The 23,463-nt window shown below is 41.5% G+C and overlaps 2 protein-coding genes across 2 annotated transcripts; one reads left to right on the top strand and one right to left on the bottom strand.

Moving 5' to 3' along the window:
- Positions 1 to 765: 765 nt before the first annotated feature.
- Positions 766 to 5,016, bottom strand: LOC116715727 (pro-opiomelanocortin-like). Its single transcript, XM_032556357.1, has 4 exons — positions 4,964 to 5,016; positions 4,025 to 4,204; positions 2,087 to 2,207; positions 766 to 1,323 (listed from the first exon to the last, which is right to left on the bottom strand). The coding sequence occupies exons 1-4, from the start codon at positions 4,999 to 5,001 to the stop codon at positions 886 to 888; spliced, it is 777 nt and encodes a 258-aa protein (XP_032412248.1). The 5' UTR covers positions 5,002 to 5,016; the 3' UTR covers positions 766 to 885.
- Positions 5,017 to 19,467: 14,451 nt separating this feature from the next.
- On the top strand, positions 19,468 to 22,209 carry gbx2 (gastrulation brain homeobox 2). Its single transcript, XM_032556321.1, has 2 exons — positions 19,468 to 20,441; positions 21,340 to 22,209. The coding sequence occupies exons 1-2, from the start codon at positions 19,964 to 19,966 to the stop codon at positions 21,873 to 21,875; spliced, it is 1,014 nt and encodes a 337-aa protein (XP_032412212.1). The 5' UTR covers positions 19,468 to 19,963; the 3' UTR covers positions 21,876 to 22,209.
- Positions 22,210 to 23,463: the final 1,254 nt, after the last annotated feature.

The raw sequence follows: 23,463 nt of genomic DNA, 5'->3' as shown, positions 1-23,463 counted from the left end.
TCATAATCTGCACTCTTTTGGTTGAATGCAGTATTTATTTCCACTTTTACTTTATGTTGTTTAGTTGTTTTTTTTCAAGTGCGTTTTTTGCTAATGGAGACCATTTTATTTTTGTTTTTGGTTGTTTTGTTTATTTTGTTTATCAGCTCCAGTGTTAAATATTCTTTTGAAAATAAAGTGTATCTATCTTTGGCAGGAAATCGCATGGATTATTACGTCATTTCCATTAAATCAGAGTAAAAAGGTCTTCAGACAATATTATCGTTTATCGCAATAATTTTTGAGACAATTAATCGCTCAGCAAAATTTGCTATCGTGACAGGCCTAGTTTTAAAGTTCTGGTTCCTCTGCAGAACCTTTACATTTCTTCTAGCTTTGAACCAAATTAATTTTTGGTAAAAATCAGAATTAATATTATAGTTTAAAGTGACGGAGATTCAAAAATCGTTCTGTCAGGATGATATGAACCTTCAAACGTTCAAACATCCTGACAGCTTTCGTCTCGTCTGCAGGTGGAAACGTGAAACGAGTTCACAACTGAACAGTTCAGAACTGAACAGTTCAGAACTGAACAGTTCACAACTGAACAGTTCACAACTGAACAGTTCATTTGGTTCATTTCTGGTTCAAATGGAGTTAAAACCAGTAAATGTTTGTGTTCGTTCCCAGATTAGATTATTTAGTTTTAAAGTTGAATTTAATGACCGTACTTTGAATAGGCCACTGACCTGCTTTTAAAGAAACAGAACAAAAGACAAACACGTCTTTCCTTTTGCTTGCAAATAACTCATATAATAAATACAGTTATTTACATGGAACCATGGATATGAAATCCCTCGGAGCGTCTCATTGGCTAACCCCCGGCGTGTCGGAGCGTCTCATTGGCTACATCTGCTCCTCCTTGTTGATGATGTTCTTCAGCAGCGTGACCAGCGGTTTCTGCCGCCCTTCCTCCCAGCTCTTCATGAATCCTCCGTAGCGTTTCCCCGCCGGCGGCCCGCTCCAGCGGAAATGCTTCATCTTGTAGGATCCGTCCTTCTTCTCCTGCAGCAGCTGCTCTTCCTCCTCCTCCTCCTCTTCATCGCTGCGCCTCCTCATCTCGGCGGGGAACGCCTCGGCCGACTCCTCCTGCACGCCGTTGGACGTGTAGACCTTGACGGGGCGGCGTTTGCGGCCGACCGGCTTCCCCCAGCGGAAATGCTCCATGGAGTAGGAGCGCTTGGCCTGCGGGGCGGCGGGGTCGGGGGGCGGCGACAGGTGGGCGTCGCCTGGGACCAGGGGCGTCTCGGCCGTCAGGTCGGAGCGACAGGCGTGGATACAGTCCTACCGACCCAGAGGATCAGATCCAACTGAACCTTCATATTGTTTAAAGTTATATTACAGAAACTATGATAATATGAAACTTTTAATAAGAAGAAGAAACATTTAACTGGACCACATCTGAAATATTGACTGTTGTCAATAGCAATCAATAATACGGCTACCGCACAGCATTCTGGGGGATGTAGGCAGAGGAAATGTTCATTTAAAAAGTTTTTAACCAAATAATCTACAGAACAGATTTAGAAAAATGAAATCAAACTTCACTGGGATTTTATAAAGAACGATGCTTTTCAGTTAAACTTTATGGAACTACATTGCTCTCAACAATCTAGATTAATTATCAATAAAAGTCATTTTACAATAAAAATGTTTTTTTTGTTCTGTTTTTTTCTGAACAAAATCACATAAAATCAAAAATAAGCCCCATTTTTTCACACATTTTGAGTTCATTGTTGATCAGGTCATGGTGATGCTGCCTCCCACCAGCAGGTGGCAGTATTTATTTTTCTCCTCTGCTGCCTCAATTACCATCATAACTAAGAAATATCACAAAATTCACTGCAAATATTTCTAATTTATCTCCAGAAAATGTAATTTTGATCTAAATAAAACTCCTGGTGAAACGGATCAGATTATTTAATTTTAACAGGACCTTATTGGAAACAGATATTTATTCATATTTAACAGATTGTGCTGTGAGTTTAGATGAAATAAGGTAGTAAATATGTTCCTGCATGGTTTAATATTTACGGATCATTTTTACCATCATGCTGCTCTCGCTGTTCAGCTCCTGGCAGCTCAGACTCTCCCAGCATTGGCTGGCCGCTCCTCTGGCTCCGCCCACAACCACCACGGCCACCAATAGCCACGCAGGACACATGATCCTGTCCACCAATCAGAAACCAGAACATTTTATCTCATTATTATCCACCTTTTGTTACAAAACGAGATGAATATTAAATACCAGAGGTGGGGACTCGAGTCACATGACTTGGACTCGAGTCAGACTCGAGTCGTTAAAATCACGACTTGAGACTTGACTTGAAAAAATGCTCAAAGACTCGGACTTGACTTTGACTTTCATGCCATTGACTTGGGACTTGACTCGACTTGAAGCTGTTTACTTGAAAAGACTTGATATTTTTTACTCAAAGTCTTAAAATTTAAAACACATTATTTATAAAGTGGCGTCATTAATTAATTTCACTCATTCCGTATCAATATGCGCAGACCGTCACTATGGTTTTCCTCTCTCCTTATGTATGTATGTGTACGTAGCTGCAGCACAACCAATCAAATTAACAGGATTTGGACGTTTAAAAAAACGCGGCAAAGCTACAGAGCTCAGGGAACGAAATACGAAATAACCGCTCGAATATGCTTCCGCGAGTAATTTCTTTTGGCTACGTAGGTTATGAACTTTCGACTAAAAAACGAACTGCAACTTGTAAAACATGCAAGAAGAGAATATCGGATGGAGATGCCACGACGTCCAACTTTGTCCGGCATTTGAAGCTTCACAAAGATCGGTAGGTGGCACTTTTCTTTTGCTGTAAGATAGTTGACTTTAGCTAACTTCGTGTTAGCATGTGTACTCCGGGTTAAATTGGTGATGATTTACCATAAATCCGGTCCTTCAAATGCCTCCACAAATAATGTGCACCGTGTTAGCTCAGGAAGCCGGTGGATAGTGAGCGGGGCTCCGGAACAGAAAGCAGATTCTGGACCTGAACACAGGGAACAGAGTCTCTCTGTCCCATCATGATGATGAGCCGGGTCTAGTATCATCTAAGGATGGTTGGTGTATTTGAAGACATCTACGTTGGGAAATTATATTGACAATATATTGTTTACTGCAGTCAGTGCATTAAGTCAACTGTTTTTGACTTAATGCACTGACCGGCGTGACTGTCACATGTCGCACAGAACCCATTTCCAAGTAGTATAGCTTTGCTGGGAAAAAAAAAAAGACCAAATACAGTGACTGTCCCAAATAAATTTTGTGTTTAGAATATCTGTCCCATATTTACGGAGGACTGAAACTAACATACTTAGAAATAAAAGCAGAAAAATAAATGCACCAGACCTTCCTGAGTTTACTTGTGATAACTTCATTTATACTTATTTCATTTTTTGAAAACTATGATTGTTGTTGTAGTGTTGATGTTTATTTATGAATAGAAGGAGTAAACTGAAGTCAAATGTAATTCATGAATGGCTGTAATTTATTTTCTGACATCTGTTTACTTCTGACAGATTTGAAGAATACCAGATGAATAAGAGGATCACAAATGAACCTCAAATACATATTTTAAAAATAACAAATGGTCTATTATTTGAATTTTATGTATAATTGCAAATTATAAAAAAATAAAAACGACTCGAAATGACTTGAAATTAAAGGTTCCTGACTTGAGACTTGACTCGACTTTTGCCTTCTTTACTTGAGACTTGACTCGGACTTGAGGACAGAGACTTGAGACTTACTTGAGACTTGCAACACAGTGACTTGGTCACACCTCTGTTAAATACTGAACATTTTTATGACTGTAATAAATAATCAAACTGCCATCATGAGTAAAATAAAACATTTAAGGTGAGATTCCAAAACATTACAGTTTATTTTAAGGTTTTAACTAAAAACTAACTTGAATCAAAACATTTTAATTTCTGATGAACAGAGTGAAAAATTAAAACTCACCACAGTTTGATGTTTCTTCTTCTTATTATTATTATTATTGCTGGTGGATTCTGGGAGGTGAAGACTTCTTCTTCTTCTTCTTCTTCTTCTACTTCTTGGTCGCTCCTGTCCTCTGAAGCTTGGAGCGGCTCGTTTATATCCTGCCTGTCAAGGACACACACACATACATACACACACACACTGACACACACACACACACGGAGCGTAGCGTCATTCATGTTGGTCAAACACACACACTACCAATCAATGGAGCATCTTCCTCCCTCCTCTTCCTCCCGTCACAGAAACATTTTTTCCTCCCAGTTTTTATTTCTTTATTCTTGTATATTTTATGATGTTTTCTCCATTTTCAGGGCTTAATAATAATAATCTAAGCGTGTCATGTGTGTCCTTAGTGAAAGGTCAGAGGCTGCTTTGTTGGATTAGCGCCCAGGTGTGATGCGGTAACCGCGGCAGGCTGGGATTCAAACCTGCAGCTGCTGCTTTTGTTCAGCCTCAGCGGCGCTAATCACCGATTAGCTTATTTTCCAGGAAGTTCAGCTGCTCTTTACTCAGCAGGTTTTCCATCACAGACTTTAGTAAAAACACCAGGAGTCTCATGTTCATCGGCCGAGGAAACGCTCGGCTAATCCGCTAACTGTTAGCTTAGCACTGCAGCAACTTTTAGCTTCCTGTAATTACTTGGCTGGTTTGCTTATCAACAGTTAAGATTCAACAACTAATCAGATTGATCAGTTACTAAAATAATCGTCAACTAATTTAGTAATCCATCAATCGTTACCTGGACTCTACAGACTCAGAAATCTGATCTGAACTTTCACCTTTTAATGCCTTAAACCCAACATTTAGCTGATATTTTACTGCTACTGGCTAACCACCTGGCTGCACTGAATTAGCATCAAAGTTAGCATGTGGCAACAGTGGGAGGGAATAACTCACCTTAAACAGGAGCTGAAACAGCTGAACGGCGCCATCATGAGGAGAGAAGAAGAAGTTTCTCTACAAGATGAAGGAAACATTTTAAAGAACTTCTCACTTCATTTATTTATTTTCCTCCAGTTTGAATCTAAATAATATTTTAAATCTATTTACAGAATCATTTAAATCCAGTCAGCACTTTTCTGTGGATGTAAAATAAATATTCAGAAGCTGAAAGCTTGACCCGCTAGCGGCTAGGCGTTAGCAGGCAATACCTTGCTGCTGATTGGCTGATCCCCAAACAGGGAACATGAGGAAGGCCGTTAGCGTTAGCGTTAGCATTAAGGCTGAAACGATTCCTCCAATGGTTCCAGGACCTCGATTATTAAAATTTCTCCAGGAAAATGTACCTGCCTTGAAGCTTCGTTAATTTATGTTTTATTATTTAGCGTACCGTGTTTCAGCCGGGACATTATTTACGTTGCGCAGAGCTCTGACTTCCTCCTCTGAGTTGCTGACCAAAGCTAAGTGTTAGCGGCATAACGTCCAGTTTCCAAGTTTGGCCCCTGGGGATTTTATTGATCCATAATAACGCCTGGGTTTTCATGGTTTTTGGGGACCAATAAGCATCTTTAAAATGACTGGCGCCATGCCTGGAGTACGGCAGCCTTTCTCCTCCAGGAGCTGCTGGTTCAGAGCGAACGGCAGGAAGAGCTGCAGGTATTAATACAGGTGAGCTGATAGACTGAACACGGCGGGCGGCTGAGTAGCTGATGGTTACAGTGTAAGTGTAGCTTTACGGACGAACCGCACAATAAATGTCACATCATCCTGGTCTGAACAAACGGCTGGCGGAGCGTCGTGGCTGGTAGACGAGTTTCTGAGTGTGACGAACGAAGGTGGGGTAAAAATCCTGTATTGCTCCCCCGGTTCTTACGTTCACCCCCTGGTCTACCGGTTCCCCGACTTTAGTTCGTCTGGAACCTGGTCCATTTCCTCCCATCTTACTTCGTTCGTTCGCCTGACCCCCACCGCCCCAAAGCTCCAGGAGACATTTCCCGTTTTCTCAAACCCAAAGCTCAACAGGTATGGGGCAAGGTCAGAGTTCATCTATTAAACATAAACATAAAGATGAATCATAGACATTTTTATGAGCGTATCTGTGAGACTCTTTATTATTAAATTGAATATAATTTCAGGTTTTTGTATAACTTTTCTTCAGGTTAATTTAGAAAGTGAGCTGTTATTGTTACAGGTTAGTTTTATAAACTACAGAAAAGTTATTGTCAGAGAAGCTCAAATATGAAAAACTGGACTGATATTGATATCTGATAGTAACACTGCTGTTATACCAGATTTATTCATTTTTTATTTTATAGTTTTGTTATCCGATTACTGGATTAATTGTAAGAATAATTGATAGATTACTCGATTACTAAAATATTTGTTTAAACAGAACTAGTTAGCATTAGCGTTAGCTGCTCTCGTTAACAGACCTCAGGAGATTTTTGGAGTCTGAAGCGTTAAAATCAGATTTCAGAGCAAAAATCTCAAATATTCAGAATTTCACATTAAAATCCCAGTTCAGACAAAACATCTGGAGTTAATCTGATTTATTTATTATCAGATCTGAATTTCCTCCAGCTGCAGAAACGTTTTCCTGACGCAGATCTCTGATCTTTATTTGTTTTTATGAAGCAGAAATTCAGTTTTTGATTTTCTGAACGTTTGAAGTTTGGCTACTTAAAGTCGTTCAGACAGAGAATCATTTTCTTCTTAATGGACTGACTGGACGCAGAACCCATTAGGCCCTCAGCCTTGAACATTCAGTCCATTAGAGACACACACACACACACACACACACACACACACGCACGCACACACACACACACACACACACACACACACACTCTGATGTCCTGGAAAGAAAAAAACAAAACAGGAAGCGATGAAGTCAGAGCAGAAAAACTTTTTCTGTTTTTAACTTTATTTTTTTTTACCTTTTTATTCAAATATGAAATATTTTCCATTTCCTGATTCTGAGGAAAACTCTGAGTTTTATTAAGTGTTGAAGGTAAAATTCAACTTTAACTCATTTTTCACTTTACTCTTCATTTTAAAGGATTTTAAATTAATTATGTCATTAATGTTGATGATTGAACTAAAACATCTGAAAAACATCAGTTATTAGATTTGGATGTGAGGCTGAAGCAGTTATTATTTTTGTTTAAATCATATTTTATAGAAATTGTTTCCAGATCTTCAGTAATCGCTGAACATCAACAGCTGTTAGATTTTTGGTTTTTCTGAGAATTTAAAAACATTTTCTGATTTTATTTCCAACAATAGAAATAAATATTAGATATAATTAATCTTCAAATGCTTCAAACCAACAGAGTTCAGGTCATAAACTCTAAATGCTGCCGTGAAGTTTCTCATATTTTTATGTTTTAATAAAATAAAATAAAGGATTGACGGTGCAGTACCGCAGGACTCCAGAAGGTGGCAGCAGCGCACCGAGCGCTCAGCTTCCTGTCAAGTTTCAGGAAACCAAAGAAACTCCAAACATTAGAAAAACCCTTTCTGATCAATTACATACCTGCAGTTCCTCACCGTCACCAGCAGGTGGCGTCGTTTCCCGGCAGGAAGCGGATCAATAAAACCTTCATGTTGTGGATGACGTCACTGTGCTGCAGAATAAACATTTTAATTCAGATTTCCATATTTAGGGTTTAAACAGAAACAAATGATGTAATCCCCCGTGTGGCCGCCAGAGGGCGCTCTGACCACAGACATGAACAAACGGAATAAAATGAAATTAATTATTTCAAACATTTCATGTTTTTGAAGTAAATAAAGTTTTTCAGAGAAACTTCACATGTAGATATGAATTATTAATTAATGATGTAATGTTGAGAGGACCAAAACTTTTACTAAAATATTATTTTATCAGCTGGATAATAAATATTATTAAATCATTTTACACAAATAAAATTAATATAGAAAAAAAATTTAAAAAATTCCAACTCAGCTAAAATGAGGAAATAAATAATAATAATTAATATGACAATTTCCTGCAGTTTCTGCTCCAGATTGATCCCAGACCATAATTATTCATACCCCGGGCAGAGTAATAATTATTATTATTATTATTATTATTATTATTACATCCCAGGCCTGTAACGGCAGAACTTATAGTCATTTATTTATATTCAAGGAATCAAGAAGGAAAAGAAATGAAAGCCAAGGTGTGTGTGTGTGTGTGTGTGTGTGTGTGTGTGTGTTTCCACCTCACTGAGCCGTTGACCCATTTCCTGACTGAAGTCCCTCAGGATCTGCCTGTCAGTGGGCGGAGCCTCAGGAGGTCACATGACCCGGATCAGGACTTTGATTAGACCAGATGTGACGATCTGTGGAATTAAATTAGAATCAGGTTTCATTATTATTATTATTATTATTATTATTATTATTATTATTGTTTGTCTAATCAGTTTGCAAACAGCAGAAAATGTTTTTTATTAAATGTGCTGAACCAGAAACATCATTTATTTCATTTTCTTTAGGAATTAATAAAATATTTTTAATTTAAGTTGAATTTATTGTTGAAATAAATTCATATTAAATCAACTGAACATTTTTAATATTATTTCACTTTTAATGCTGAACAAAAAGTTTCATTAATGATCTGCAGCTTTCAGACCAGAGAACATTTAATGAGTTTAGGTAACGGGGTTCAAAGTGCGGTTCAGGGGCCGTTTGTGGCCCTCAGTCACAATTCAAAATTAACCGAAACTTTAAGTTTCTTCAGGAAACAAAATCTTACAAGTAAGATGCAAAAGAAAGTTAAAATTTAATGTAATTTATTAGTAATAAAAAACAAAACAAATTTTAATCAACTTAATCAAATGAAGCTAAAGTTTAATTTGTTTAGTTTATTGATAGATAAATGAAGAAATAAATAGATTCTGTAACTTTAATGAAAAAGAAAAATACTGGAGACGCCGGAATAGTTTCAACTTGAACCAGTAGAACCATTGAAACCAGTAGAACCAGTTTGAACGGTGAAGTGACCGAGGGTCATTGCACGTAACACAAACCCTGTACATTCTAGACACTAACAGGAACCATAGAATTGCACAAAACTCTGTGAGGGCCGGCGGCGGCCCAGCTCAGTGTAAGAGGTGAACAGAACCTGGTACCAGAAGCCATTAAAATTCTGTTTACATCATTTTAAACTGTGTGATTATGAGTGGGAATAAAAATAGCAGCAGGTATGTTGTTCCATATAACACAGCAGGAGTGTAACAGGTAAACCTTTATGGATGAAACTCCACTAAAAACCCACCTGTTTATTTGAAACATGATCAATTATAAATTTATTGATGGAACCTGAATTAATGTCGTGTTTTGATTATTGATTCTATATTTCTTTGTGTTTCTGTGTTTAATATGATGTAAAGCTTTGAAATGCTTTGCTGCTGAAATGGGCTATACAAATAACATTTGATTGATTGATTGATTGATAGAACCAGTAGAACCATTAGAACCAGTAGAACCATTAGAACCAGTAGAACCATTAGAACCAGTAGAACCATTAGAACCATCAGAACCAGTAGAACCATTAGAACCATTAAAACCTGTACACCCATTAGAACAAATAGAACCATCAGAACCAGTAGAACCAGTACACCCATCAGAACCAGTACACCCATCAGAACCAGTACACCCATTACCTCTGATGTTCTGTCTCTCGGCGTCTCGGTCCAGCTGGGCTCACGGAGCGGAACAAACGGCGCCACCTTAATCCGATTATCCACAGTGTGAACGCCGCTTCCTGAGACGAGCAAAGATGGCCGCCAGCATCAAGACGGCGCCACGCTGCGTTGGCTCCAGTCGTGGTCCCAGTGGGGCCGACGGCCCGGCGGCTCCAGATGATGACCCAGGTTCTGTTCGGTTCTGTGGATAATTCCTGTTTCTGCTCAAACTGAGCCGAGACGCTGCTGCTGCTGACCTCACTGAACGCTGCGGCAGCCGCATGGAAACGTCTACTTCCTGTAACGCCGCCGACCCGTTCTGCTTCCTTAAACTGGACCGGACAGGACCGGACTGTGGCCTAAACAAAACCTTGATCACATTTCATCACTAAACCATCCTGAGGCGATCAGATTTCAGTTCTGACCCGTTTTAGGAGCTCTGTCACTTTAAATGCTACATTTACACAAAATGGCTGCAAACAGAAGCACAGGCCAAACACCTTTGAAAAGCAGAAGTGGAGCCTCCTGTACAGCCAACCAGAAAGCAGCAACAGGTTTCTCTGTTCCAGAACGTTTTGATAAAACTAACAATTAAAAAATGAATAAATACCTTCCTTTGCATCCAGTGAGAATTTATTTAAATTAAATACTATAACAAATATTTTTATATAAAATAAAAACTGTATTAATTTGATAACTGTTATGATAAAGGTTTTATTAATTTGGTCCAGACGGCCACAGAAAGACTTAGGGTGGGCCAGATTTGGCCCCCAGACCTCGAGTTTGACACGGACGTCAGATTGTTTTTAAACGCTGCAGAGCGTCTGCACTAAAGCAGAAGTCCTCCAGGCCACCAGGGGGAGTCTGGAGCAGGAAGTATCTACGTTTTCACGCTGCTGCTCTGTGACATTGTTAGAGATTCGGGTTTGAAACAGAACGTCCTATTAAATCCCGTCTCCTGTGAGGTTTGAGTCGTTGCTCGGCTCCCCCTGGTGGCCTGGAGGACAGAAGAGGATTAACTTTTAACTTCCATTTTCTGCACTTTGTTTTCTTGTGTTTCTTTATATCTGGATCTTTTCTGTCTCTCCTACATGCTTGTGCCTCCAGGTCACCGTACTTTTCCACATTCATCTTCTGGCTGCTCATCTGCATTTTTATATTTTCTGCTGTGAAGGATTTATTGAGAAAATTTCCACAGAAATGTTATAAATATGTCCAGTTTTTATTTCTAGTAAACTTATTGTTTTTCTTGATTTTTCTTATGGAGTATTTATTATTTTATGTTGCATTAGGTGTTACATTTTATAACATTTCATTGAGAAAAAAACAACCATTTTAGATTTTCTTTTGAAATATTCACTTCCTCCGTTAGTCTAGGTTTAATATTTAATTTTCTGTATATTTTATTCAAGCCCAGCAGCAGTTTGTTGGTTTCTGCATCATAATCTGTTTAAATCAGATTAATTTTCCTGCAGGAGGATTAATTCATCTGAATTTCGATGCTGAGAGGAAAACCTTTTCAGTTTTACAGTAACTGCTGCCGACAGCAGCGTTAAGTCAGCCGGCCTGATGGTGGCGCCGTCAGCTCCAGATGTTGATGCCCAGGAGTTTGTTGAGACCCAGATTTGTCGGATCAAACCGGCGCCGACACGCCGCGGCGGTAATTACCCGGTGATTAGCCGATGATGTGGAATCGCTGTGAATTTGACTTATTAAGGAAACATTAATTGCTGTGTTTCATAACAGCCAGCTGGCTAATTGTCCTGTAATTGGTTCAGACTCTGACGGCGTCTGTGCCGCCGCCGCCTGAAGGCTCGTTGTGGTGAAAACACGCTCGGCTGCTTTCAGCCGGGAAATCACTGAGCATCAGGCTGGATGCTGGGAGAGATTCTGACTCCAGACCTGGGATCACAACACGGACCAGCACCACTCTGCTAACTGAGCTAACGGAGCTAACGGAGCTAACGGCCGTGAAGCACGGTGGTGGCAGAGTCATGACGTCGTCTGTTCAAACTAGACCTTACCAACTGTTTGTCCTAAACTTTCTAAATAAAAACAGTAAACACAACTAATAACATTAAGATTATATGAAACATGGAAGAAGATTAGGAAAAAAGTCTGACATTAAAAATCTAAATTCTCATTTTGGCACTAATCCTCTTCCGTATAAACAGAAACTAAAATGAATGCTGTCATTTAGTGAGTTTTTATGGTTCATAACTGAGAAATAAATACAGAAATCCTTATTTACACTGTAGATGATAAAAATGGTACAGATAAATATAATATAATAATCTAATGTATTACTGTTTATTTCAGATCATCACTCAACCACCAGTTTTCCTCCAGCTCTAACACACACACACACACACACACACACACACACACACACACACACACACACACACACACACACACACTCCTGACCTGATGAGGATGATTCTGCCTCTTCATCCACCTTGACCTCTGACCTTGTAGTGTGCGGCCTCACGTCACACATCAAACCCAGATGACACCTGGCCACGCCCCATCACGGCACCCCGAGCCTTCAGACGCCATAACGCTGACCTTTGACCCCTGCCGCTGCGCTCGTCAGCTGATGAAGCTGCTCCGTCCCGGCAGCGCTCCAACTGGGCCGTGATGTTCCGCCATGTTGGCTCCATTAGCGGGTAGAGGATCCCGCTGCTAATTAAGGAGTGAGCGATGGAGGCCGCGGCTCGTTACGGCCGCAGCAGAGCGTCTCTCTCCGGATCCGCGGCGTTTCATCGGCGGGTTAACGCGGCTGTTGACTCCGGAGCCCAACCCGCCGCAGACTCATTACCAGCCGGGGAGACATCACTCAGCCCGCCGCTGCAGACTACGGAAGCCCGTAGGAGTCTGGATCAGAACCAGTGTAATGAGTTCACTCAGTAAACATGCAACTGTTTGACTCAACATGTTTTACATTCAATTAACTGACAGAGAAACGAAACATGGAGCCGTTTAAATCTGAGGATGATGTAATTGATTAATTATTATCTTATTGTTATGCTAAGAAGAAATAAAAGCTGAAAAATACAGAAATAAAAACATTATATTATGAGAAAAAATTTAATCCAACTCCATTTTCCCATAATGCCCGCTCCAAAAGCAGGAAGTGGCTACAGCGCAGAGCATTCTGGGTAAATACGACTAACGCTAGTGTGCTAGCCTAGCGCTAGCAGGAGAAATGGTTAGTTTTCTTTAGCCAAAGAAAAATAACCGCTAAAATCTGACGCCTCCATCTTGTTTCCATCTGGTGAAGAAGGAAGTTGCTCTCAGTGTCTTCAGAGGTTTTTGTGTCGTTTCCTACAGTGGTTGGTGGTGCAGCGCCCCCACAGGCCAGGAGGGGAACAGGTTTTTCAGCTCTTAACAGTTTAGTGTCAGATGATGAGGTCATGCCTGGCTTTAATTATAGATAAAATAATATTGGTGAATTTATACTGACAGTGAAGATTTTTATTGTTTATTTTAATCTTTTAAACTGCTGAAATGTTGTGATTTTGTTTGCCTGTTTTAAAGTATTTTATTATGTCTTATTTGTAATGTTTGTAAAAATATGATTTTATCGTTGGACAGCAGGAAGAGGAGTCGGTTCTGTCAGGGATCCTTCAACAGGAAGTAGCGGTTGCTAACTAGCATGTTTAGCTGTGGTGCCTCTGGTAAGGCCTTCAGCTGATCCGTTTCTGTCTCCTCTTTCCCAAAGGAAACATCTCAATGATTTTAAACCAGCTGAATTTAGTCCAGAGTTTTCCTCCTTTTCCAGCAGCTGTTCACGTTTATGTAGCTTAACTTCATAGATTTAAAACAAGCGGAGATTCATTTTAAAGTTTAACTCTTCATGGAGCAAATGTTTCAGGTTGTTAGGGAACCAGAGCCTCGTTTGTCTTCCTCTGCTCAACCTGGCAGCTATGACCAAAACATTTGAGTAAAATGACAGATTGTCCCTTTAATCTGCGGCTGGACAGGAAGTGAGTCTCCTCAGTTCCTGTCCGTCTCTCAGCTCTCATTAGGCCTCTGAAGCAGAACTAACCGCCGCTGATGCTCAGCCAGCGATCTGTCACAGCTCTTTCATCGGCTCAGAGCAGAAACCCGAGCGCTGCTCCAAACACGGATATCTACTAAATACTGTCACCATTTAAACAACTAAATAAACTAATTCATCTCTTTAATCTGTTTAGACTGACAGAGACAAAATGGAGGTTCAGTTTCCAGTCATATTTTCTTCATGTTAGTCATTTATTAATGCCACACTTCAAACTATTTAACAAACTAAATATTTACTACAAATATTACGCATGGCTTATATAGTTTACAAACTTAATATTTAGTTTGAAACTAGATATTTAGGCAATATAAATATTACCCTAATAATTCAGACTTAGGAGTCAGTCTGAACCCAGCTTTTATTTTGATAGTCCACTTCCTCTTATTACATTTAATTAGCTAAACATTTCATTTGTAAATCCAGTTTTTATTTAATTCAGAGGTAAATATTTGGTTTGGAGATAAATTATTAGCTTGCTTGCTAAAGTTTTAGCTTGAAATTAAATGCATAGCATGCTAGCTAGCTAGCTATCTAGCTACATATTTAAGTTGGAGTTAAATGTTTATTTTAGAATATTGTGACTTTTATAAATGACTAACATGATAAAACTGATCCCATGTTTTCCAGGCTAAAAACCCAAATCTTTTCCAAACGGCTCCAATCAGAGCAGCTCTGGCTGCCAAGAGTCAGGAGAATCACCTGGAATCACCTGGAATCTCCTGGAATCACCAGTGAAGGTCAGCGAAGGTCGGCGAAGCCCCATCAGCCTGGTCTGGCGGCGGACAGGAAGCACCAGGTGCTAACGAGGTTACGGCGGCGCAGCGTTTCCTGTGAGAACGCGTCGAGCAGACAAGGCCGCCGTTCATGCTGCTGGTGTCGGATGGAAACACGTCGGGGTCAGACGGGCCTCGTCCTGTAATAGGAGGCCACTCAGTCCAATCAGAGGAAACCAAATTTAGCCGCCTTCTCGTCTCGTCCAGACTGAAGCTGCAATAATTCAATCACTGCATTCTGGAGGCTTTGAGGTAAAAACGGCCTGATCTAATTAGCGCCTCATCTTCCTCATCTTCCTCATCTGTGAACGCAGCAGAAACCGTCCGTTCTCACTGCTACTGCAGGCCGAGGTCAGAGGTCACGGGGTAGAGCCACCTGATTCACAGCAGATCCAGTTCTTTGAGGAGACGATTGGTCCCGAAGAACAGGAAACCTGAAAACACCTGAGTTTGTCTCTGGACGTTTCCCTCGTCTGTAGCTCAGAAATGTCTGACATTAATCACAACATTTCAGAGGTTTGGGTGGAAACGTTTTCCTGCGTCGCCGTGGGAACGCCTCCTCGCTGTCTCCTCTGACCATGGCAGGTTTTTCTCACAAATGAACTCTGACCTGATTCCTGCTCCGGTTCCCTCAGGACTCCTTCTCTCCTCCATGTCGGTTCTGCTGACGAGTGGAAACGAGGCGTTGAGCTGCTGCTGGGGCCAAACAGGAAGTCCTATTAAATATTACATTAAAATAATTCACATGATCATGTACACATCTGATTATTGATGGATCTAATGTATAATTTTATTACTGAATTATTGTTGGTTTTTATGTTGATGCTGCTTTTGTTTTTGTAAAATTGAAGGAAATAAAGATTATTTATCACCAAGATAATTAAATTTAAATGCTATATTGAAGAGCTAACTACTAAACACAGCCTGAGTTTGTATATGTAAGGAATATTAATAAGTTTAAACTTTCATTTATTTCTTTGAACACGTAAACTAAATGTTTTCAGTTTGGTTTAAAGCTGCAGTTCGCGCCGCGGCCTGCAGGGGGCGCTGCAGCAGCATGACGTCCTGCTGCGGCAGCGTGAGTTAGTGCTGCTGCGGTTTATGACCGGATCTGCTCCCGTCCTGATGACTTTAACGAGGCTGTAAGTCCAGCCGCTCATTACCAGCTTTTATTCTGAAGGGCTCAGATTAAAAGTTTATGTGGGCCTGTAAAGCCGCGTCCTCACAAAGTCACAAACCTCTGGCTGTTATTCACACACGTCTCAGGTTTAACATCAGCCTGACGCTCACAGACCAGAGGCACTGGAAAAAATTATTCTGACTTTTCTCAGGAAACTCAAGAACAAATTATACAAAATGTGACTTTAATTTATTTACTGTTTTTACAGTGATTCTTCCTGTTTTAGTGTCACTAATCCCAAATCAACGTTTTACTAGATAATCTGACTGAACTGGTCCCTAAAAGTCTGTCTTTATGTCTTTATGTCTCTTTATGAAAATCGAGACATTTTCATATCAAATTTGTTTGATTTTGGCTGAAACCGCCTCAGTGCTGCCCCCTACAGGCCGAACGGGGGAACTGCAGTTTGAACCTGAACAGTTCAGGAATGAACCGTTTCACTTCCAGTTCTGGATGAAGTTGTTTGCAGATGATAACCTGCTGGTCCCGTTTCTGTCAAAATAAACTGCTGGTTGATCAGAAGATCCCAAATCCACCCAGTGGTTCAGATAATCCGGATTATTCTCTCTGGTTCAGATCACTGACCATAACTCAGGTCACTGCAAAACACCAAATCTAACAAATCAGTTTGTTTAGTTTGGAGGGGAAATATATTGATACACCTGAAATTAATCAAAACCATCCATTAGATCAATATCAGCTAATAACCAATAATTCATCAATATTGATAAAAACCTCAGAACTCCATCATCAGATTGATTTAAACAAGATTCTGTATTTTTCTATATTTTGATGAAATTTTAGTTTTATTTTACTTCAGGTGAATCGACATGTTTACACTGTAAAACAGAAAAACTCGGTAGGATTTAATGTTTTTAGTGGTTTTAGTTAAGCTAACAGACGAAGCGCTAGTTAGCTTGGTTAGCTCCATGCCGACCCGATCGGCCCGGTTCTGGTTCTGAGAAGCTTTGGGCTGAAATGTTGGATTGAATTCAAATTTAATGAAGTTAATTGCTGTAAAAAATTAGAATTAAAAACCATAAAAATAAACAAAAACTGAAACAGTTTCAGTTCAAAAAGGTTTTTTCAGGGCGTGCCGTGGTGGCGTAGCGGTTAGCGCGACCCGTATTTGGAGGCCTGGAGTCCTCGACACGGCCGTCGCTGGTTCGACTCCCGGACCCGGCGACATTTGCCACATGTCTTCCCCCCTCTCCTTCCCTGTTTCCTGTCAGCCTGCTGTCATATAAGGGACAATAGAGCCACAAAATACCCCTGGAGGGGTAAAAAAAAAAAAAAAAAAAAAGTTTTTTTCTGCCCAATTTCTAACAGAAAATTATTTACAGTTTTTAATCTGTTATTAAAGATGTCGGACTGGAGCGAATGCTGCGTAACGTTAGCGTTAGCTGCTACATATTAGCATTTAGATCCTATTTTAGCTTAGCATAGCTTCTCTGATATGCTAACTGCTTTTAGCTCAACTTGATCGTTTTAAGAAGCAGAAATGAACGAAGCGAAGCCGCTTCTTCGCTGCTGCTAGCACATGTAGCTGTGCATCAGATTTATGGTCCTACCAGAAACATGTGAACACAAAGGTTCCACCCTGAAAACTGATTATGTTCAAATTAAATCAGTTAATCAAAATTAACTTGTTACATTTTAAATCTGCTGCTTTATTTTGATCCAAACTCAAAAACATGAAAAGGATAAAATTTAAATCCAGATTAAAACCTGGATTTCCTCAGCGGATCAACCTGAATCTTCCCCAACATGGCCGCCTGCTGATCTCCCAGGTAAGCAGCTCCTGTCGGAGCCTTCATCCTCACCATCGCCTTCATCACCATAATGGATGGCAGCGCCGCTCGCCCTGCATGAGGAAAGGTTTAATTAAATCACAGTCCAATCATAATCCATGTTGTTAATTAAACTGGATAATTTATAAGTACAAAAGAGGGTATTTATTAGCTGCTGGTGGCAGCGCGGCGCCGTGCGCGCGCCTCGTGCACGGCGGCCCCACGCACACAGCCGCTGCCTCCAACCTTTTACTATTGATGCCTCGGCGTGATTGATAACGAGCCGGAGAGCGCGGCACTATTTGTCTAATGGCGGTGCAATTAAAGGCCTTGTAAATGACCCGCGCCTCGTTTCATCCTAATCTATGGAATTTTGATTGAATTTGTCGGCGCTAATTGAAAAATACTGCTATTTAATGTCTGCACTGATCAGGCTCCGTAATGACACGGCGTCCCGGTGACCCCGGGGGGGCGGGCCGCTCGTGCGTGTCCTTGACTCAGAGGGGGGGCTGCTCGGGGTCAGAGGTCACACGTGTCCCCTCTGATGCGTTTCGACGCCGCTGGCATTGATGAGCTGCTGCTGAATTGATGAGGAGGTCGTTCCTCCGTCCATCAGCACGCAGTCTGAGGCGAGCAAACATTGGGATGTACGGCGCCACGGCAACGGGAGACGGATCGCCAGATGATCGCCGAGTCCATCAGCGGTCCGATCCGAGTCCATCTGCAAACACAAACCCAGCAGGGAGCAGAACCTGGAGGCACAGCGGGGCAGTTTCTTTCTGTTTCTGCTGGAAATGATCTAAATAACTGAAGTATCAATATTTGATCAGAGAACTGATTATATTGATCAGGTATTAGAAGAATTAATATTTCAGAATCAATCTTCACATCTCCGGAGAGATAAATAACAGTTTTATTTTAAATATTATTTCATCAAATCAAAGATGTTTTCCAGTTTAAGTGATGCTGCCTCCCACCTCCAGGGGGCAGTGTCTCTTCAGCTGCCTCAGTTTCACAAATTATAGTTCATAATTAAAAAGTTACATTTACTGTCACATGAGCACAAATATTGCAAAATTCACTGCAAATGTTTCTAAATTATTTCTACAAAATCAGTGATTTTTATTACAAAAAATCATGAAATCCTGGACAAACTCATCAAAATGTTCAGATATTTATTAATATTTCCACAGTTTGTTCATGGATTCTGGGACAACTGGCCCTTTAAGAACATTAATCATGTTTATGGGTCCAAAATAAAAATAAAAATTAAACATTTCTGTTTCTACAGCTTTTAAAATCAAACTCCTAGAAAACCTGCCCAGGCTACCAAACGTCTTACCTGGTTTTTCATGAGAAGATTATGAAATATGGAATCCCAAAATTTCATTCAATCAATTAAAAATCATCAAACTAAAAACACTGCAAAAAGATTTCAGTTGTAATTTATCTGCTGTGAAAACCAACAGCTGAAGTTTGGATCTAAAACTGATTTTATTTTGGAGGTTATGGAATCAAATATTCATTATTATGTTTTTAACGGTTTTAATTTTTAAAATCAGAACAAACTCATTAAACGTGAGCCGGTACCTCAGAACCGATTCGTCTTTACGCCGATGATCTTCTAAATGGGTCCAAATGTTTTCTTTGTGTTTCTGCTGAAAACACAGAAAGTATTTATCAGTGAAACACTGCAGATATGAAACTGTACTGTAAAACTTTCATTTGATTTGTGATTGATCAGATTAACAGCATGATGATCAGAGAAAATAAAGTTTTCTCAGTTTCAAAGATTCTGATACAAACGGAGTTTTGTCGTTTTTACTTTAATGTTTATTAAGTCACAGAAAAAAATGAACACGATAAAGTTCTGAGAAAAAAGCCTGAATTATTTTAGTTTTGGCCCTAATCTTCCTCCGTACTGCAGTTTTCGTCCATCGGAACCAGAAGTTCAGGAACCCAGGATGAAACTCGGAGTGTTTCACTTTCACTCCGGTTGGCCCCACGCTGAGTGGATCCGGATCGTTCACGAGCTTCGGCTCGTCACCTGACATCCGCCAATCAGAGGCCGAGGGAGGCGGCGTCCTGGCGCTAAAGGCAGCGCAATTAACCAGAGGGGAGCGCAATTCAAATCCAAAACAGTTGCGGAGGCGCGCAGCGGCAGGAAACACACACCGACACACTCCGGCTGCCGTAGCGGGTCAGAGAGGAGCGCAGTCCGGAACCTCGGGTCCGGAACCTCAGGTCCGGGTCATCTCGGAGCGGAGCCGCGTCCTCCCAGTTTGCGCTTTTTTTCCTGGAAGCGGCGCATCTCCTGCGGACTTGAGGGAGGAATGCTGATCTGTGAGCGGATCGCCGCCGTCCTCAGCTCCCGGTGACTCCCGGCGGGGCTCCGCGCCCTCCGCGGCCGCCCTCCGCGGCTCTCCCCCGGCCTCTCTCGGCTCCAGCGGCCGGTCTTATGAGCGCGGCGTTCGGTCCGTCCTTCATGGTGATGCAGCGGCCACTCGGAAGCACCACCGCCTTCAGCATCGACTCCCTGATCGGCGGGCCCCCGCAGCCCAGCCCGGGACACTTCGTCTACACCGGGTACCCGATGTTCATGCCCTACCGCTCCGTGGTGCTGCAGCCGCCGCCGCCGCCGCCGGCGCTGCAGCAGGCGCTGCCCGGCGGACACCACCCGCAGATCCCCGGGCTGCAGAGCGGCTTCTGCTCCAGCCTGGCGCAGGGTTTGACGCAGGGCATGGCGCTCACCTCCACCCTCATGGCCTCGCTGCCCGGCGGCTTCTCCCCGTCCCAGCAGCACCAGGAGGCCGCCAGGAAGTTCGGCTCGCAGGCGCTGCGGCTGGAGGCGGAGGACGGGAAGAGCTTCCTGCCCGGGAAGGAGTCCGCGCTGCCGGCCTTCCACGACGCGGACGCGCCGCTGCAGACTTCCACAGGTTGGTCCACGCGTGGGTCAAACCGGAGCTCAAGTTGAGGGAGATCAAATCATCTAAAACATTTTGATTAGTTTCATCTGGTTTCTAATAATATTAGTTTAATTTAATTACATCATTTTGTTTCACTTTAATTTAAAAAAATATTTAAAAACTAAAAATGAACTAAATTCTGACTAAAACACTTGAATCTACTTTATTAATAAAGGTAAATAAATAAGGTGTTTATATTAAATCCTGCAGGTTTTATTATTATTATTATTATTATTATTATTATAATTATATTTGTAACGAGTCATTAATTATTCCGCTGTTCAAACGATCAACTGAAAAATCTCATTAAAGTCAAATTGGCCCAAATGTGTCAAATTTAAACATTTATCTCATTTATCCAATATTAATTTATCTGTTGAATCTATTATTTAGTTTTTAATAATAATAATAATAATAATAATAATATAAATAATAAAAAATCCGGAATTTCGCTGCTGAAAACCTGAAAGCTGCGCGAGCTTCAGGTTTACTGGCTCGTGACAGATTTGTTTTTTATTTGTCATCACACACACACACACACGCACACACACACACACACACACACACACACACACACACACACAGAAGGCCGCGTGGAGACATCGGTGCGTAATTACGCGTGAAAGCGGAACGTCCCGCAGCGCGTCCTGATTCCGATCCGGGCCCATGATGGATACCGACACCTTCATCTCCTCCTCCTCTTCCTCACCCAACATCAGTTTATGTTTAAAATGGGGATGAAATGTTTTTCATCTTTTTATGTGGAACATGAACCAAATAAAATTCATTAAAGATGAAAGTTTTTTTCCTCTTGTGATTGATACGTAGCTGTAATTTCCCGATAATCAGATTATCGTTAATCCCGCAGCCAGAGTTCTGTCCAAGGACGAGTCCAAGGATGAGGACGGCGGCCGGAAGGACGAGAGCTTCTCCATGGACAGCGACCTGGACTACAGCTCCGACGACAACCTCACGTCCCTCTGCCACAAAGAGGACGCGGACGGCGGCGGCGGCCTGGACGACGCGCCGCACCTGCACGGCGCGGCGGGCGGCGGCGGCGGCTGCGCGGCGGGCGGCGGCGCGGCGGGCGGCAAGAACCGGCGGCGGCGCACCGCGTTCACCAGCGAGCAGCTGCTGGAGCTGGAGAAGGAGTTCCACTGCAAGAAGTACCTGTCGCTCACCGAGCGCTCCCAGATCGCGCATGCGCTCAAGCTGAGCGAGGTGCAGGTGAAGATCTGGTTCCAGAACCGGCGCGCCAAGTGGAAACGGGTCAAGGCCGGAAACGTCAACAACAAGTCCGGGGAGCCGAGCCGGAACCCCAAGATCGTGGTTCCGATCCCGGTGCACGTCAGCCGCTTCGCCATCAGGAGTCAGCACCAGCAGATGGAGCAGGCCCGGCCCTAGGACGGTTCGGACGGGTTCTGAGCCGAACCGGAACAACCAGACTCCTGTGACATCATTTGTTTTTGACTCGTTAAATTAAAATGTTTCCTCTTCACTCCGTGACTCTGCTGAGACGGATCTCACTGAACCGTCCGCGGTTCTGTTCGGTTCTTTTTAACGTCTGAGCCCGAGAACGTTCAACCTGCTGAAAGAGCCGCAGTTTTTCACCGCAAAGTGCGCGTGGAGCAGCTGATGATGTAAATACAGACCGGAAGCTGCGCGCGCAGGACTGAATGAAGCTGCTAACTTATTTATACACTGATGTGAAAACCTGCGATTAAAGGACGCAAAGTGAGCCGATGCGTTCAGTCTGACTCCTTCACACACACACACACACACACACACACACACACACACACACACACACACACACACACCAACCCACACACACACACACACACACTCACCTCCATCTGGATTATTCAAATCCAAACTTTCACTGATTATTTACGTTTAGTTTCATTTTTAAGGCCTCCAGTCTTTAACGAAGAAGAAAAACTTCGTAAAAATGAAACAAAATTCGGTTTAAAAAGTGAAAAAGAATCGAAATAAACTGAAGATCCAGATGAAGAACCGCGGAAGCGACATGGCGGCGAGTTGAACTGAAACTAATTAACCCAAAAACAATGATTTCTAATCATTTAGAATAATTTACCTTCCTGCACAGGGAACATCCTGCCGTTCATCAATAAAATGGGAATCATTCCTGTGAACCGCGCGGCGGCTCCAGGTGAACGACTGACGCACCTGTGCGTAATGAGGCGGGTTGCCATGTGCAAAAGAATCCCCCGATTAACTTCATCTATAAAAATGTAAACTTACTAACATCCTTCAGTTTATATTCATTTTTAATTATTCTACAGTTTATGAAAAGAAAATAAAATTTCTAAATAAATTTAATAATTAAGCCCCAAACGTTTTAAATAAAGTTAAACATTTAAAAAAATTAAGAAAACGATTTATTGACACTAAATTTAAACTATTTATTGATTATTTTTGGACTAAATTAGTTTGATTTTGTGTATTTATGGAAGCAAAGATCCGGTCGAGGTTCGGCCTCCTGGATCCGAACCACGGCCTGCGGAATCCAACATGGCGGCCCCGGGAGGCCGATAAATGAGACCTTCGTCATCTTCATCATCTTCATCAACCATCTGCTGATGAACCGCAGCTGGAAAATCAAAACATTATTTCCTGTCTCAACATTAACTCTAGATAAATATTTAATAATAGAACTAAATATGGTTTTTAGTTCATTTTAATTTCTATTGATAATTCACCAATATACAATTTTAAAGTGTTTATGCCCTACAATAAATATAAAACTCATATCTCTGAACAGATGAGCAGGAAAATAAAACTTGGTTTTAAAAATCTAAATGAAATTAATTAAATCTTCGCTTTTCAGCTGAAACATTTTAAACTCCGCAGAGTTAAAGGAAATAAAACTCACTTACTGTCAAATTTTATTTCACTGGCAAATCTGCACAATTTAATAATGATTTTTTTTTTTAAATCAAAATGTACATTTAAGAAATGCTGTGAAGTT

This window comes from Xiphophorus hellerii, chromosome 24, assembly GCF_003331165.1.
Source record: "Xiphophorus hellerii strain 12219 chromosome 24, Xiphophorus_hellerii-4.1, whole genome shotgun sequence".
In the NCBI taxonomy this organism is placed as follows: domain Eukaryota; kingdom Metazoa; phylum Chordata; class Actinopteri; order Cyprinodontiformes; family Poeciliidae; genus Xiphophorus; species Xiphophorus hellerii.
The sequence above is the reverse complement of the archived record's forward strand: the minus strand, read 5'-3'. Positions and strand labels throughout refer to the sequence as shown.